Below are 19,113 nucleotides of genomic sequence, written 5' to 3'. Positions count from 1 at the left end.
AAGTAACACACTCTGCAAAACTCCTGTGTGTGTGAAATTTGTAGGGTTTTTGTGCACTCTGTTTACTTCTGAAGTTTACTGCACTTTCAAGAACACACACTGAATGGGAGTATATCACTAAACAGCAGCGATTTAATTTTGCAAGGTTCAGGGTTTTAGTTTCCTATTGTGGTTAAGTAAGATTTCTAAATCTGTTTAAATACTGAGCTCTGTTTTCATACATTTCTTACATAGTATTAGAGAGAACATCTCTGAATTTATACCTATATCTATTATACCATGTCACTGAAGAGCCTACAGATTGCACTTATTCCTGTTAACACCAGCCTCATCAAGGTATACGGAGAGGTATGACAGGATTATAAGAAAAATTCCATTTCTGTTTGTACACAGTGTACATGATACTGAACATTGAACTGTGGCCCAGGAAAACAGATGAGGCCCTGCTTCATTTTAAGGAATAATTTATGTCCTGCTAAGACTTTACTGAATCCCAAATTCAGGATTTTGTCTTGTTTTGTTTAATTCTCCTCCTCTCCATATATATCCTTGAACACAAACATAGGAAGCGTTTCCACGAGGAAAGGTTTAGAGAGAAAGATAGTATCTTTTGCCAGACTGACTTATATAGCTAGAAAAACCAGGTGAGCTACTGGGTTCAAAATCCTTTCGTCATGTTGTCTAGAAGAAAGCAGAAAATGGCTTGAAATGTTTTTGCTTCTCCCATCTATTGTCAGTTAATCTAACAAAGAGATATATCCTGTCCCTACAGATCTCATTTCACGTAAATCCAAAGACCACCACAGTCACAACAACATTGTTTCTTTATAGCATGCTCGTTATCAAGCTGCTGTAAACCAGCAGGAATCTATGAATCATATCTGCGTTTAGCAGCCTGAAGTAAGGAGTCACGCCTCACTTACCGCCTCCACTTCTGCTGGGTCATACCAGACATTAATGTATGGATGCTGTAAGGCTTCATCTACTGATATTCGCTTGGCCGGATCAATGACTAGCATCTTTGATAAAAGGTCCCTGGCTTGGCTGGCTAGAACAATGAAATCAGATAAACATAGTATTAGTACAAAACAATCACTGCCTCCAGAGGAGGGTTAATTGGGTTAGGAAAGTAACAATGACACACGTCTTTTAGAGATTGTTTGTATGTACTTCAGCCCCTTGTCTTGTTATAGCAAGAGTTCTTCAGTAATCATTTTAGGTCGGATTGATTAGGAGGGTGCCAACATCAGAGCTGCATACCATAAGCCCCCCAACAAGCTTCAGTGAGATTTTACATGTTGTATGCAGATTCCATGTAGAGGGCTGAATAATATTCCCAAGAAAAATGTGCTTGAGGTATCTGTATTATTGCCAGGATCAGAAAACAAAAGCTCGTATAATGAAGTCTAAAATCATGGCATTACTAAATCAAAGCCTGAAACTTACAGGTACACTTACGGTGGCTCAGAAAAACATCCAAACCTTTCTGTATGTTTTAAAGCTTTTCACCTAGCCTGTTGGGAGGCATTGAATATTTTAGTGAGGCATAGGTACCAGGCTTATCTTAGGGCATCCCATTAGAAGCAATAATGTCAAATCTGTAGCCTGGGATCAACACATAACGGTATGGAAGTGCCTTGGAACTGCTTAAGTCTTGTTTGTCCCACATAACAAAGTTTAAATCAGTGGCACACATCGTTCTCCGCTACAAAAATGCACAGCCTTATATATACAGGTTGAGTTTTATGTTGCGACATTGATTTATTTTACCTGATAATATAGTCCATTGTACCTATCAGGCCACAAACTCATGCTTCTATTACCCAAATTGTTTTTACAGTTTAGAGTTTGTAACAAATATAATACCATATAAACCCATGTAAAAAAATTATAACAACATATATTTCTAGTATTACTACCAATGTAGTGTTCTAAGCTCTTCCATGCTCAAAATTATTTCCTGTGTAAATGAAAAAGAAAATGAAAGGAAAAAGAATGTAGAGAGATGCAAGTGCAAAAATATTATTAGGTATCTCATCAGACATGGGTGAGTAAAAGTAATATCTAATTAAACCATTAACATTACATTACGGTGAAATATTTAGGCGGGGCATGGGATGATACAATGATGCACAAGCAGAATTTTTTAATGCACTGTTTCTTGTTCTGTGACTATATCTTAAAAACTGGCATTCAGTATGCTCAAATGCATGTGCTTCCTGTATCCAAAACATAACAGCACTTTTTGACAGTAATTTCTATTAATTAGCTCAAAATTCAAGAAAATTCCCTTATTCAATTTTATTGTAATAGAAGGATAAAATTCTGTGTATCCAAAAGCATCTGCTCAGACATTTCACTTTGCTCCCAGAGCCGAGACAGCAGCCTTGCTATGAAACAGTTGTTAATTGGAAGAGTATTCTGGGTAATGTAATGACATGCTAATTGCAAGCAATTGAAAACCATTACATGCCACCATAGTAAGCAGCCCCAAATACTCAAGTGGTGCAGAACTGATACGTAGTACAAGCTTGCAGGGGTTCCAGAGCTGTGACGAGAAATCCTTTCTATACTAAACACACATTAATCACTCTTTCCAATTGAAGGTCAATGCCCTGTTCAAGTAAAACAAGAGTTCAATATATGATTAAAATCGTTGCAACTTATATTTTACAGGGGTATATCTAGTCACACTGTAGTTAAGTTTAGTAGTCTCCTTCACATATCCAAACTGACCCGCAGCATTTTGCAAAAGAAATCCACCCATAGCAGATATTAAACCTCAGCTACATCAAGACCATTTTGGCTGACGTTGCTAATATCTTTCTATTGCCTAGTAAAGGTAGAGCTATGAGGCAGGCATCTGGCTGAACCGGTATTTTTCACCTAAAACAAAACAGCGCAAGCACTGAGATCTTCCAATGGAAGTTCTACTGTTCCTTTTTGCTACAAGTTTAAGAATGAGAGTAAAAGGAACACCTCAGTTCCTCACGGTATAGAAACATCACACAGAACACCATGGGGATATGCTTAACACATCAGTGATAATGTATGTTCCCTTGGCTGCCCGAGCACCAGGGTCTCCAAAAATCATTTCCAAAAGCTGCCTCTCAGCTGAACAAAACCCATGCAGTCATTAGTCTCTGCAACTAACTGCATTAAAAGGGAGTGCAACTAGAGAGAAGAAAAATTGAAAACAACCTTCATTGAATTGTAGCTGTTGACATGTGAACCACGTCCCTTTGTCAGACATACCTTTGAGTTTGTTGTGTTCCGAGTCAGCTGGGAAGAGAGAGTCTGGAAAAAGTTTGGGGAAAGTGAGGCCAGCGTACTTGGGTCTGTTCTCAACGTAGTTCCGTACTGTTGGCTGCAGCTTCTTCATGAATTCTGGACAGGGTGTTCCCAGCTGCTCAATAACTTTATTCCACTGATCAATATCTGAACATCAGTAGTTAAGGAAAACAAAAAGCAAACCCCGGTGTAGTCTCCTGACATTTCTGTTTGAGTGTTCTCTGGGAATCCTCAGAGGTGTTTAACTTCCTTCATAACACCTTTACAGTCACTATCTTTTTTCATCATTATGCCTCCAGCATAATACCTCCAGGTCCTACGGCCTGCAAAGGGCAAAACTCTCTCTCACAACTATACTTACTTGAGGGCATTGTGCAATCCTAAAACCACCACGGGAAAATACACAGCTTCCTCTCTTTGGGTCAACACTCGTTACCATTTTTATTTTTAACTTGCAATCCAATGACTTGCACTCCCTTTTTTTACATACAGGTAATTGCCTCTATGTCACCTTGGCTGCACAGGCGCAGCAGGGAAGAACGACATGTTCGCTTGCCCTCTCTATTCAGTCTGTGGAGAGTGAGACCCAGCTGGCTCAAAGGAGTTCTGCATGGGACGGAAGTCACCTTCAACTCATCTGCTTCGTGCTTGTATGTGTAGTCTCTCCAATCACTTTATTAGTGCTAATTTTGCTAAAACCACCCAACCAGCAACCCCTCAAAAGCAATTTGTTTGATTTTATACGAATGCACTGGGACTCATTTTCTATAGACAAATGTTGCCTCATGTATAAACAGATGTTTCTCTTTAACTGCAAATGTGACAGCTACATTGCTAAACTGTTACTGACTAATAAGAAACAGACTCTCATGCTTAAAAAGAAATTGTATTACAAGCAATTTGTACTGAGTTTTTTTGTTTTGGTGTTGATTTTTTTAGTTTTCTTGAGATAACAATTAGGCATCTGATAGGTGTTACGTAGCTCTTCCAGCCATGTTCAGAACAAGCCTTACTGTGCCAAAAAAAAAAAAATTATTAAGCAAATGTCTATGAAAATCAGTACCATCTCTACATCACACTGTCTAATTCACAGTGCTAAGAATCTGATGACAACATAAAAAAAAAAAGGAAGATCACATGCAGCCATGGGTACAGTGATGCTAAGAAATGTGATGAAGGGAGTTTCATTAAGAACATACTGGAAATAAAAAGCTTTTAGAAGACAAACATTCAAAGCATTTCAGCACAGAGGTTTTATTATTATTATTATTATTATTATTATTATTATTATTATTATTATTATTATTATTATATTATTCTAAGTTATTATTGTCATGAGTGTCGTAAGTGTGGAGGCATTTCCAAAATACTAAAGACAGTTCCTCACAATCTAGGAGAGGAATCAGGTCAACAGAATGAAGATAACAAGGAAAAAAAAATAAAGTCAGGCAAAAAACCAGCTCTTTGGTGCAGCAGCAATTTCAGATTTTCAAAAAAGTGTTTTAGTTTAGGGAAATGGCAACTTAGTATTTTCACATACCTTGAAAATTCAAGACAGACTTAATTTGGGTTCACCTGAACTGTCTTATTTGAACAAAAATCAAGTAATTAATTTAAAAATTGCAGCTTTACTAATCAAAAGTGTTTAAAGGAATGAAAACAATTCAAACATATGCTTTAAGAATGCTGAAACAGTGTTTCGAATGGTTTTAATTTCAGCTGAAAAAGGTTGCTAGAAATAGCAACAATAGCAATCTTTACAGTGGTCTGTAAAGATTTTTCTGAATGACGTTCATTTTTTAAACTAAATCAAAGATTTATGTAGAACAACCCCTCCCACACACACTCCACAGGTTGTATGTATCTTGTGTTGTCCATGAAAAATATCTTTTTCTCAACAGAAAACTAAAGAATTGCAACAACAATAAAGTTATCCAAGACTAGTTGTTCAAAGAGTAGCCTGAATATTTCATTAAATATTTTATTAGAAAATAAAGTGTTCTGACATTTTAAATTTGTATTCAAGTTAACACATCTCATTGTTTGCTGGCTGGACTATTTCAGAAGCAGGTCTTTCTGAGGAACTGGAAAATATAGAGTGTGTAAATGCTTTGCAGAGAAGAACAGAGAATATAGAAATGAAGGTGCTGTTAGTTGTACCAACAGAAGCTAAAGGGTGAGAAAGCCACGCTATAAAAGCATTACCTGTGCAGACAGAGTGAAGACCATTTGATAAAGCGGGAGGGCCAAATACAGGACTTGCTTCAAAGCAGACATCAGAAGCTTACACTTGTACAGAGCCCGTTAACCATCTCTCAGGCATTTAGTGAAGGCCAAAAAGAGAGAGATCTTTGGGATTACAGAATGTTGTGGGACTTGGACATGTTGAGAGGGAAGATGTAGCAAGATGCTCTGGATGTGTGTGATAAGGGAAAAAGAGTAAAAAAAGATCCCAGAATAGGGCCTACGTGGAGGGAAACAGTGTCAACGGTGATGGAGAGGGGAGAAGGACAATCCTCAGACAATGGGCCAATGCCCGCTACACACATTTCTTCTAAGCTCTCACTAAGAGACAACAGACAAGCAGGCTCCCACCCACAACTGGAAGGTTTTTAAGAGATGGAAGAAGCTTCATGAGTCATCAGTGCAAAGATGACAGCCAAAGCCAAAAGGGAGCTGGCAGAGCCACTATGTTCCACACCTTGACTAGCCTTGATTTGCAGGAGGACAGCACTGGAGCTTTTGCAGTCCTGGCTTGCACCAAGTGCCAAAAATGTCAGGCTTTACGCCACAGCAACTTCAGGGACTGGTTTTGAGAAACGGAATGATCTGAATGGATAATCGTGCTTCTTTACTGTGTTATTTCTGACTTGCAATTTCAGCAATTCTGCAGAAAACAGATGTTACTATAGAACAGTCCTAATGTGAATCAAAACCTACTGTAAGTTACATTAACCAATAAGTGATTGTGACTATAGATGTTATTTGCACACCGACTGAAAAAATGGTACTACGAGTTAATGATCACATAACTCTGACAGAAATTTCCCAGGCCAAAAAAGATTAACCTGTATTTGAGTGAAAAAAACTTACAGAAGAAAACTTCTGCTAACAGCAGACCCTGTTTTTCCCCTTGAAATTAAGCAAATGTTGGACAGACTGGAAGTTGGAAAGAACTACAACCCAAAACTCTGGAAGATGATGAAATGTCTGCTTTAAAGCTATTTGAATCACCTCAGCTGTCCCCCCCAAACAGGATCAAGGAAAATGTGTCAACTGTACACAACAGCATCTGTATGACTTAAGACAGAAGAAGGGATCTAACCTGGATTTATTAGTTTATCCCTGGCACTGACACTGCAGCATTTTCACTAACATTAAGATGGCCACACAAAGTTACAGCAAAGAAACTTATTTAAGAAAATAGCTCTAAAATATATATCTTTTGAATGAAGATTTATCATTGAGTGAGGCCTCAGGTCGCCTCAAGCTTCCCAACCACCTTTTCTCTTTGCACTCTAATACCGTCTTAAGGATGGCTCTCCTTTGCTTTCTAAATACTTGGTTATTTACTTGGAAAATAATCTGCAGTTCAGATTCTGGTTAAGAGATGTATTTTTCTAAGGCAAATGCACAAAATTTCTAATGTGAAAATAATGTTTTGAATGCACAATAAAGTATTTCTACTGGAAAAATCAGATTTCACAGTGAAGTCATCTATTTAGAGGTACAGGCTGAAAGTTTACCATTACTTTTGTTTCTGTTCCCATTGATGCAATGTGTGCATTGTATTTCGGAAGTGTGAATTAAGGACCACCGTTTTGTTCCTTCAGTTGGCCTGCAGACTTCAGTTAAATTACATTTCTCCAAATATTCAAACAACTAAGGAAATGGAGCTTGGCTATAAGGGAAAACTTACAATACTACTCTGTCTCAATCAGAAAATGTTAAAAGTATTTCTACAGTTGCACAAATTGATTCAGTTGCTTGTGATTAAAAAATGAAATTTGGACAACAAATTATTGTCTTTGTAGTTAAGCTAGTTAGCCTCAAAATGGCAATATTTTTTCTTTTTCCTTCTCCTGTTATGTCTGGGTAAATCATACCTTTTTTTTTTTTTTGAGTGAAGGATTATATTTTCTGACATTCAATAGGAGGTTTTGCAGGAGGAGGTACTGTTTGCAGTAGGATATTTTACTTCTACTGTAATACAAATAACAACATACTATGATGCATGTATAGTTAAGCCCGTTCATTCTTCCCTGGTAGTCAGAAACTTGTCAGTGCTTAGCCATTTAACCTTTAGCAATAACTTATTGTAGTCATTCATGTTTCTTTTCCTGAAAAAGGCGGGGGGGGAAATCTCCTGTTGCAAATCTAACAGCCAACCGATCACCAGAGACCAATCATGGCTTTTCCACGCTACTTCCGAAGTGTGGCTGTGCTAGAAAAGCCTTTCCTAAAGCCTTCCTCAAGCAGTATCTGTGGACTGCGATGTGGAAAACACAAGTAATTCTGCCAAAATACCTGTTTATAACAGAGCTTTTGGAATTGTGCTGGACGGTGGTGGTGATGGTGGGGAATCATGCTTCCCTGCCTAGCATACTGAACTCCACTTTCTTCACCTGTTAAGCAGCACATCTACACTAGCTTTACTGCACTGAAGCAGGATTTACTCTTTCTGGCTAAACGCGCTGCTTCTGGAGATGGTTAGGACTAGGCATGTCAAATCTTGCTTTTGTTAAGGTAGGCACAAAGAAAACAAAATGGACGCTGAGCTCTTCCTTCATAACAGACAGACAGGGTAAGTTCATCTCTTTTCGATCTCAAAATCTTAAGGGAACCACCTTTCTGATAGTTTTCTCCTTAAATGTGCATGTTCAACCAACGAAAACTAACTGCATTGCTTTGGGTACAAAATTTTGAAGCTCGTAGCTTGTCAGAATAATTGCTATGAGCTCTGTATTTCCCTTCCCAACACCAAACTGTCACACCAACTGTAAAGTTGGCAGCTCAACTAATTTTCATTTTTTTAAAATTGAATTTTTTTTTAATAAATCTGTTAATAAAAACCAAACTAACCAACTTCACTGTGGGAGACATCAGTGTCAGATGCATATTTTTTTCCACAGTCCTATAATTTACATGCTGATGTCAACAAAGTTTACAAAAACACACAAAAGAAACTGAAAACAGTAGCATCTGACAAGACAGCGAGTGTACAGCATTTTCTGTGCCAAGGTGAACACTTTGAGAAGAATGTGGCATTTTTAAAAATTAGACCGTAACAGAAAATATTTTGCAACTTTAAGAATAGTAGTTTATATGCTATAATAGCACACGTGGTGATAATAAAAATAACATGTAGCACATAAATAGAATGACTTCAAAAGATTACCATTGATCATTTGGAATTTAGGAGATAGTAGTGTTGGTTGTGTAGCTGTCATTAACCCTTTGCATGCATATCTATGATGACACCTTCACTAAAATTTTCAACTGCTATTTTTTTTTAGCTGGCACTTCATTCAGTTGCTGAGCATCTTTGCTTACACAGCAGCAAGTGAATCGGTGCTTAGTGGATAGTCCAGATTCTGCAGCACAGGATTGCAATCTTGCCCTTGGATAAGTATTACCATTTCCCTCGTGGACATCTCCTCACCATTGCAGTATCTACTTGTAGCATTCCAGGCTGTTTCTAGGCTTCTAGAACATTCTGTTGTGGTACACGTCTGTCTTTGTAATGTGTACAGCCAGATGCACGATGATCATGTACCTAGCCTAGGAGGTGGCCTACGAACATTAGCATTAAGTACCTTCTAAATGAACTGTAAAACTGTGCATAAAAACCCTATGTCCCAATCTCTGTGACATGCATAACACGATTGCAGTTGTAGAATATGGCTCTGTAAGTGATAGCTTGTATGGCCATCTGTAATTTATACTAAAAGCTGACATCACGCTAACCTTACATCCCTTTACTGAATATATACTTGTCTCCCTAAGCAGTCCCAACTACAGAATTTAAAGGCACATTCTTCCTTGTCTGCCCAAAATGCATTCAGCAGTTAAAAAAAAAAAAAAAAATCCATGTATAACTACCACTTTCAGAGCTCACCAGAGGACTGAGGCACCTTCTTAACCCCTTCAGATCATTTATGCAGTGGTGAGAAAAGAGTAACAGTCTCCCTCATAAAATTTTGAGAACAACACATGGAACAAGGGTCAACTCACAGGTACAGTCAGCTTTCCAAATTGCTCCTGAGGCAACACAACAAACCATGTTGCTGTTTTCTCCTTGCTTGAGGCACAAGTATATCCAAGCTTCATGATAATAGTTTCTCTGTAAGCAGAACTACTGCTGTCAACCTTGAAAAGAAGTTTCATATAAAATTAAAAAAAAAAAAACAACTTTATCTCACAATTAACTGCATCATGTGCATACACCAAAAATAGTAGAGAAATAGTAAAATTTCAAGGATCAGTAAAGACCATGGGGATTTTGGACACTGCAAAGCATTCACTCACAATTGGAGTTTAAAAAAGAACAGAGGTGGATTTTTTTCTCAGCTCCACCCAAGCGATTTCAGTGAATTCAAATGGATTACAGGAGTGGAACAGAGCTGCAGCCTAGCTAAGCACTCCACTCCGCACTTACTCAGAGGCATTTCCTATTTTTCTGCTTGTGAATTTTCTACGACCATGTAAGATGGCTCTGTTTTGCTACGGAAGTTGTTTCATTTAGCTGAAGGGACCATTTAGTTCTGTAAACAGAAACAATATCAAACGACCTATACTCCTTAACTGCTGGAAAATGGCAAACAGTAAATTTTGCAGTCAAATATATGACTGACAGTGCATTTCTCATGAATATTCAATCTTTCAGTTTCAAAACTGCTTTTCACCGTTATTTATGCATAAAAATTGACACAAATTAGTATTAAGTACTCTTCAAATCACAGTGTGGTTGTGAAATGAAGCACCGCCTGTGAAGAAAAAATTGCTGATAACCAATTCTGGTACACTGCCAGTCTTAACCCATTTTACACCCATTTTATGTCTAAGAGGAACCTTTTTTTTTAAAAAAAAAAAGAAACAGATTTCTAATTACTTTTACTCCTTCTACACTTAAATACATCCTTAAGTATGCTGCCCTCAAGCTTTTAGGGCTCATAGTCCCTGCTGATGGAATTCTACAGCTGCCCAACTCCATCACACATCTGAAGAAACAATCTTTTTTACAGAAACACTAAGTAGTTTCCATGCAGATTTAAGGAAGAAGATGCCACGAGGTCATCAATCTCAGCAGGCTGGGTCTGCCCTTGCAACTTTCTGACAGGTTTTCAGCTGCACAGACGGGCACAGGAGCAAGAAGTGCCGAACCCCTGCCAGCGGCTGCTCAGGAGCAGGGGAGAGGTGGGGGGGGGATGGATTTGGAGAAGAGGTGGCTTTGAGGAGGGGTGCTCAGTGGCCTGAAAGGAAGCAGTGGCATCGTTCTCTGTTCACAAAATGGACACTCATGGAACAGCAGAAGAAAAGCAGAGCGGTACATAAAACACAGTGCAAATTTAGCAACGTATTATAAATACAAATGAAGAATGTGAATTCAATTACAGAACAATCCCAAACAAATCAGCAGCTGGTAATGCCAATTTCTGTGGGGTTATTGCAATAATAAACAGCACATAATGGTTTAATTATAGAGGCTTTGCATGATTTCTTTTTAACAAGCATGCAGCTGTGTTAAAGAAACCAGTTTTTGAAGTGCTATATAAGACATTTAATTCTTTTTGTACTTACTTGGGGATTTCTTTAAATGATATCTTACAAAATGTAAGTCTATTAACAGAAGAACAGTTCCGACTACAACACTGAACTATGCTAACCCCCACACTTAAATTTGTCACTCCACATTCACAGAAAACACAAGCACAGCCTGGGCCAAATCTTCATGGAGCACAAATAGGTGCTAATGATTTACATTAACACATAGAAGGGAAAAGTTTACTTTCACATATGCACAGATGAGATGTGCTCCAGATCATATGAAAACGCATGGGAATTTTAGCGTTCGTTTCAGTATGCATATGCTCATCCAACATTTTGGACAAAACACAAATCAGAATTTTACTAGACAATATGTGAAAATATTAATGATATCATTGCCTACTTTAATTTCTTTAATGCTCTTCAGATATTACTTTTTCCACATTTTAATCAAAACATTGAACCCTTTAAAGTGTGAATGAGGCCAAATGTGCTAAACTGAATTAGTAAGTATGTATATATATACACACACACATATATACGTGTACATGCACACACGTTCAGAGAAAGTTACATGAAAATGAATAATGCCTGGAAACTCCTCTGTCATCTAAGTACAGAGTTTAAATTAGAAGGAAAAGTTGTACACAGGTCATCTCCATTTCTCATTTGTGTAATCCTACGGACCGTGAATCATTGGAGTTAGACCAAGCATGCACGGAGCTCAGCTGCTGTTGTGCTCAAGAAGAAACCACTTTCACAATCTGATAAATAACAGAGTATATATCAAAGCTTTAATAAAGTATCAAATAAAGTAAGAATTATGGCTGCCTCAGTCCTGAATGCAGAATGGTCTCTAAGGAAAACATACATATACCTAGTCTGCTTGGACCGCTTGTCCACTGATTTAATGCATTATCTATAAATCAGTACTTGCTGATGTCAAAAATACTTTCTACTTTCACATAATAGCTACATGTACTAAAATAAAGGATGACAGACTGAAGTCCACTACAACAGTTTCCAAGGAAATTCCCAGCCTTTTGAGTTGTCAAACTGTTACAAAGTTAAGTGATAATTTTAGTCTTGGGAAGCAGAATTTGTCCCCAAACTGAAGCCATTTCCCACTTTCCTATGTCAATACCACTTGCAGAGCAAACAAGCAAAGAAAGAAGCATTTCTAAAAGTCATGTCCGAGTTAATCATACCTTCTTCCTAAAATGCAGAACTTCTTACATGCCATCCTGAGGCAAACAGTGACTTGTGCCTACCATGCTACAACCTGAACTGAAAAAAAAAGTCATTTATGAAACATGCCGTCCCCGCCAAATTAATAAAGAGACATTTATAACAACAAAACTAAAAACAAGTGGTCACTGGCTGCAGAAAGCGATTCTGATGAACCATGTAGGACATTGTTTTCCGTCTCCTTACACTGTACTCACTGCGGTTTCCACCTAAGGCTTTTACTGAGAGGCAGTAATGGTTTATTGACGTTTTGGTTTGCAAGGATTTTGCAGTGGGACTTAACCCAGATCTTTAGGTACAGTACAAACGTATGTCAGCACTAGTCTAGCGGGAAGGGGCTGGAGGGAGAAGGGTTGGAAGTACCTACTGAGGCCAAAATGGCTGCTAGGAAGGATACGATCAGTGCCAGGAAACAACACAGCACCTTTAATCATTTCTCCCATGATGCACCCTACTGACCACATGTCAACTGAAAACAAAAATGAAATGAGGGTAAACAAGAAAACAGGAACAGAACAACAAATAAACGAGAAGACTTATCCAATCATGCTATAGCACAGAGCCTGCAGCCCACACTGCAGACACAGACCTGCCTTTCGCTCTCTGCAGATGCTTTTCTGCTTGAGTGTACAAGTTTCATGAAAACATATCAGGTCTGAGAAAAATCGACTCCAACAGTTTTCTTTACCCCAGTGTGGATGAAAGACAATACTATTAAACACAGAAGACCAAGTGAGGCCCATGGCTGGCTACTGTGTCATAATACAACTTTGTAATTGAAATTTACCAATTAATTTTGTCTTTTTTAAGTTTTCATTTGCATTCATGACCTAGGTTTATACTGCTTTGTATTGTAAATAAATGCTGGTCTCTGTATTCAATGAGGATATGCAAATTGCTTTTCCTTTATCCTTTCAGTTACCAGAGATCCATGCATATTTTCACAAGCTGAACTGCCAGAAGCCACAAAAGGAACTTGGGTCCTTGTGAAGACATATCCACCTCTTATTCAGGGCTATGAATAGAATTTGTTGAGACGATTCCACTCCAATAATGCTTGCTTTAGAGCCTGTTGGCTCACTTCCATTGAATCTCAGTGAAGCCAGCAGTCCATAATAGGGGTCTTGAGAATCTCATAAGATTTCCATTTGCTGTGATAGGAAATGGTGATTTCTAAATAGGACAGTTGAGACACAGCAGCACTAAGCTGTACCCTCTGCATTGATATTCAGGGCAAACTGGGGGACTATTTACCTCATACAGAGAAGAGCAGTTCAGCTGGGTCAAACAAAGCTAACCACAATTTACACTGGAACACGAGATGAAAATCAGACTCCTTGTATCCAGTATGGGATTAAGGTGTCGTTTTCCTCCCATATCAATACCATGAAACCACATTACCTCTGCTGTCCTTGCTCTATAATAAGTCATAGGGCACGGAAGCAAGAAAAGGGAGAGACTGGTCTCTCAGGGCCAGAAACTGTGGGGAAAAAAAATGAAAGCAGCATGCTGCTTGGTTAAATTTACTCTTATAATTTCATATTGAGCAACAGTTTAAAGTGGATTTGACTGAAGGCAAATATCCTATCTGTGGAAATCTTTACATGCCTGGGTCTAAGGCTCCCTGTTGCTTTATTTAGCATATGAAAAGCTTCATCACTGTACAATAAATAAATCAATAAACAAAGAAATAAATAAAAGGCTACTTGTTTGGAAGCAATAAGCAAACCTAGAGATGTAAATTATTGCTGCTTTCATCACAAGCTAAATGGCATGCAAAATGTCAGGAAAAGATAGAGCAAGCAGTTTGTTCATCTGTTATTAATTCCTTTTTATTTTCAGAGGCTGCCTTCTGACATTACTGCTCAAGAGCACACACACAGAAGTTGAACTAGTGACTTACGAAACTGTAAACTGTGTAAAGCAGAGATGATTATTCTCCTTTACTCCTGAGGTTTTGGGAAGGAAGATCTTTGAAAATTTCCAAATCAGAAGAAGCAAAGATGAACATCTGAATATAACCAATGTCTGAAGAGAAAAAAACTGCCTTCTTGACTGCTGCCTCTTTTTCCTCTCCTGAGCCAATTAGAAATAAGTCAAATTGGAACCCAGAGTTTCACTGCGTGTTTAAGAAAAGTAGTTAGTTGGAGGTTAGGAGTTTCAGCATATACAGCAGCAGCTGTCAGAAGCCCCAGTTAAGGCACCAAGACTTGTGCAAAGCTCCATAAGGGACTGCAGTACAGAGATCTAAGCCTCAGTCCTCAGTTTCATTTAGTCCCACATCAATCCAGATGTAGTCTGAGTAATTTCAGTTGTACAAGCACCAGAAAAACTAACAAACCACAATCTCTAAACATTTGCACTCAATTCCAAAGCACTGAAAATTTACATTTGGTTCAAGATTTTTTCCAAATGCAAGATATTCACAAAGACTGGCAATACTCCACCAACACGTGGAATATGCCTAAGCTTTAATCAAATGCAGGCTAACTTATAGTCACAGAGACCTCTGCATGTCTCTGGGTAAAACTTCAGTTTAGCAACTATTTGCCGTGATGTTTTAGGATCACATGAAAGAGTGTTAAGGAATTAAACATACAACTTTTCATGACTCTCTGAAGTGAAATTGCTGGGATTTGGGTAGCCCTTGATGAGAAGTCCCCTCTCCATTAGAATACTCATGTCCTGGATTACTAAGAGTAGAGGATTTTTATTTGTTCAAAATCTCTGCAAACCAGATTATTGCACAGAGCTGCTCTGAAATGCATTCTTGAGTTTGTACATATACTTCAAAAATAAGAGTAAGTTTTCCAAGGACACCAAATGTCTCCCTGGCACAGCCACCTTGAATAAATGCCTACCACAAACCACATGCAAGTGTTTTCCTCAACAAAGGAAATATTTCACTCATACAGCAAATTTTAACCTCTGGGCCACCTCCTGGTTCTGATTCCATGCCAAATAGGTAAGAAATGCCCTCTACAGTGATTGTGCCAGGGCTGTCTTGCAAAACATTTGGGAAATGAATCTGTCCTCCACAGGAACCTCCAAAATCTCCCCAGGGGCTTGAATAGAGTTTGGGGAGGCTGAACAGAAGTTGCTCTGTTGCCACACATGCATGTCCTCCGCCCCCCAAACCTTCCTGTGTCCTGGGGAAGCAGTCTGGTCTGGCTGTTGACACGGCACTTCACAGAGGAGGTGACCAGAAGAGATGGTGAGGAGAGAAGGGAAAGTTGGGATGGAAGAACATTAATAAGACATCTATTCCTCTTTGTGCTTTAGTCTCACGTACTTCCTGACCCAAATGAGTGCTTTCTCATCCTTCCAGGTTTCAGATTCCCTTCAGCAAAGGTGCAAAAGGATCAGGAATTGTAGAACTAGCCAAAGATGTTTCCATATGGAAAGGATCCAAGCTAACCTTCCATGGACACCTCCCTTGTAACTCAGCTGTGGATGCAATTTCCTTTTCTGTTTCTGCAGAAGGCTGCTCCTACCATGCTGGATGAATTGGAAAAAGCATGGGTGTCACTCTGGTACTGAAGACACCATAGCTCATTTCCTTCCTCATTCCCTCGTAATGGCCCTGCATTCTCCTCCTGCCAAACTGCAGGTTTTCTGGGACTTGACAAAACACAATGCAAGGGAGCCCATAAGGAAAATCTGCAACTGCCCTTGCTAAAACTCCTACTGAGGTGGCTCTTCAGACCTGCATGCAGTAAGCTCCGGTTTTCATTCAATGAAAATCATGACATTCAAATTAAAATTCATGAAATGCATGCCACAGGAAACTCTGGAGACCAGAGATGCAGGAACAGCAGAATGAGCTTTGCTATCTTTCCCAACCTCATGGGCTAGTTCACACTTTCTCTCTCAGCCCAGAGTGTTAGTAAGAATGCCAAACATTCACTTTTCTAATAGCTCCTGTTTTAGTGATGCAGAAATCATCCCTCTGCAAGCTGAAAAGAAATGATCATGTCCTCAAAACTGACTTGGGAAGACTATGATAGACATATTTATGAAGCAAATCATGATACCTGATTTTATTTGTGTAACTCTAGGCCAAAATATTTAGCACAGAATGCTGTTTCCCAATGGCTGAGGTGCAAACTCTAGTAAAATTTCAAGGTGACTGAGCATGCCTGTCACAACATAGTGAGCTTCTCTCTCCAAATCCTCCAAAAATGGAAAGACACCTTGCTGGGTAGGACCACCCTTTACCTCCATCAGTGTTGTTGAGCGCTCCTGCAGATCTGCACTGAGTTCTGCTCTGAAGAACCATTTCTAGGTCCTTACTTGAATTTTCAGGAAGAAAAATACAGCAGTCTGTATTGGGCGCTGTACCTTGTTTTTACAGGTTTTTCTGTAATTTATATGCAATAAAAGAGGACATGGTTTATAAAAATACTTGGTAATTCTTGGTAATACATGGGTGAAGCTGCTTTTGTTCACAAGGTCCAGATAGCAGAGCTACAAAGGCTTCAGAATGCCAATGCCAAGGAAATTTTGTGATGTGCAGCACTCCTAATGACAATTGTGAAGATGGCTCAATCACTTGAAAAAGATTAAAAGCCTCCCAAACCCACCAAACCCTTTCTTCCCTCAATTCTGCCTAAATCATGGCAAACTCCCAGTTTTGTGGCATTCCAATCTCGCCAAGATACCAAAAACCTTCCCTTCATGCTTCTATTTATTATATGCATGGATTTCAACATGTTTTAACAAGTGCTCAGCACAGTATCAGCTCAATCCATTAAGATTTCCTGAGAAAGCCTTTCCTTTCTAATTTGAAACATCACTTTCCACATGATGTTATTAAAACCTTAACATTTCTCAATAACAGTAATAGGGTTCCAAAGTGTTTGAATATTGCATTATTGACTTCTAATTTACTACCTGCAACTGAAGCTGCAAAACACTGTAGAGTACAGCTACTCTCCTGACAGATTCTAGATAGTCTGAAAGGGAGTTGCCACAATTTTACAAGTGGGATGCTTCAAACCAGTGTACGAATTTATCTCTCTTTTTTTAAACTTTCTGCAAGTTCCAAACTGATATGCATCGTGCTTTCTTATGACACAGCTGAGCCGTCACTCTCGGGGATTCAGACTAGCAGATGCTCACCTTCATTTGGCATAGACAGAATTGATCTGCAGTAGACAGGCAGGTGCCAGAGCCTGGCCCACCTGGAAAATGCAGAAGGAGGTACGAATCACACCCAAATCTGTGCTCTTCCTCAGAGGTTGGCTCTTAGGCTGCAGTGCCAAACAAGTGCTGAAAAACTATTGTTTTTCCTTGGGAACTCATGCTCCACTGCCCCCTTCAGAACAGCAGAGCTTGCAGAGGGACTGGAAGGGATGTTACAGGATATTAAGAGGCACATGTATATTAAGAAAAGGCCACGGGAATCCTGAGATGCAAGCTCAAGAATGAGTGGAGGCACGAGGAATGACTCATGCCCTTCCCTGTCTCCCATTTTCTTTTGAATATAACTATATAAAAAACCATCGCACTAAGAGAGACCTACGGAGAATCTTGCCAGGGAATTTGAAACACACTACACTGCATCTAGCAGACAGTAACATTTAAAACATGTTTTGCAGATTCTGCAGTTGCTAGCTGCAGACCCTCTTTTTAGCTTAATTTAAATTTTGACTTTGAAGTATCTCTTCCCAGGTCTTAAAGAGTATTCAAACACACTTGTTTTACCTCTTCCAGCAGGAATCTCACAGGTATTCTCTCCTGCTACAATACAAACAGATTAGCATGTCATTTAAGTATACTTATATATTTTCATATCTGATAAACAATATGTGATTTTGAGTATGGTCCAGTCCTTTACTTTGATTGCACCCAAATACCTACATGCTCTTGACAAAAGACACTTCAGTACTATCTGTTTTGTTCACATGTTCTAAATTCTCTGCTCAGCTGTACCGGTGAAACTCAGCTCAAATTAGTACAGCTGCCATCAAGCAAAAGCTGATTAATGGCATAGAAAGGGGGGGGGGGGGGGGGGAGGGGGGAAGAAGACATTTGCGACCATCCAATTTTTGTAAGTGCCTGAAAAAGGCAACTAACTTGCCTTGGCTGAAATTCATATGAGGCAGCAGTAGGTGTAGCACATATCCACACCTCAACACTTGGACACTTTTGAAACTGCATGTTCAGACCCATGCTGAAAATCTTTAAGGTGAGTGTTGGGAAACGAGCAATGGATCATCTTTATTGTAGCAGCTGGGATCCTCTCCAAACGCCACGCAGATCACAGACAGCATGGGGCTCTTATACTAAGTGCAAATTGGACTATAAACTGTTAGAGTATACATATCTGAATTAAAAAAGAAAGAGAAGAATGGCAACAGCCAAATCATCTTCACAGCTACACTGAAGTCTCTTTGAGACAGACCTCGTCTCATATGAGCAAACTTCCCCCAATAAAATCATCATAATTCAAACTCTTGCTATATTCTCAGAAAAATCCTGAGTCCAAAGCCACATACCATATACCCAGGGGGGAATCATCCAGCTGAACAAAATCCAAACTTAGCCATCAATGCCATCGTAGCTAACAGACACTTAAGCTGCAGGCTAATGCGTACCAGCTGATCCAACCTGGAGAGCCAGGCCAGTCATTCTTAATAGTCTCTTTTAAACAATCCTGATGCTAATTGTTGGTTTTGTTTTTGGTTTTTTTTTTTTGAAGACAAAACAAGCCTTAAGAAAATACTACTGGGAACATGAAAAACAACGGACTGCACTAAACAGAAGTGCAGATATTTTATTATACCAAAGTTTAAGAAAACCCCC

General features: G+C 39.0%; 1 protein-coding gene across 8 annotated transcripts in view; it reads right to left on the bottom strand.

Annotated features, from left to right (window-relative positions):
- Positions 1-19,113, bottom strand: part of MAPK10 (mitogen-activated protein kinase 10) — a 179,067-nt gene that overhangs the window by 35,661 nt on the left and 124,293 nt on the right. For 7 of the 8 annotated variants that reach the window (XM_076337018.1, XM_076337020.1, XM_076337024.1 and 4 more), the window contains 2 exons: positions 3,256-3,438; positions 924-1,048 (listed from right to left, as the gene is read on the bottom strand). In XM_076337018.1, the coding sequence (XP_076193133.1) occupies positions 924-1,048; positions 3,256-3,438 (308 nt within the window). Of the gene's footprint in view, positions 1-923; positions 1,049-3,255; positions 3,439-12,703; positions 12,776-19,113 lie in introns of all 8 variants that reach the window. The other variant, XM_076337026.1, reaches the window with a different exon arrangement.

The sequence above is a fragment of the Aptenodytes patagonicus genome, chromosome 4, assembly GCF_965638725.1.
Source record: "Aptenodytes patagonicus chromosome 4, bAptPat1.pri.cur, whole genome shotgun sequence".
In the NCBI taxonomy this organism is placed as follows: domain Eukaryota; kingdom Metazoa; phylum Chordata; class Aves; order Sphenisciformes; family Spheniscidae; genus Aptenodytes; species Aptenodytes patagonicus.
This window is presented reverse-complemented; position numbering and strand designations above follow the sequence as displayed.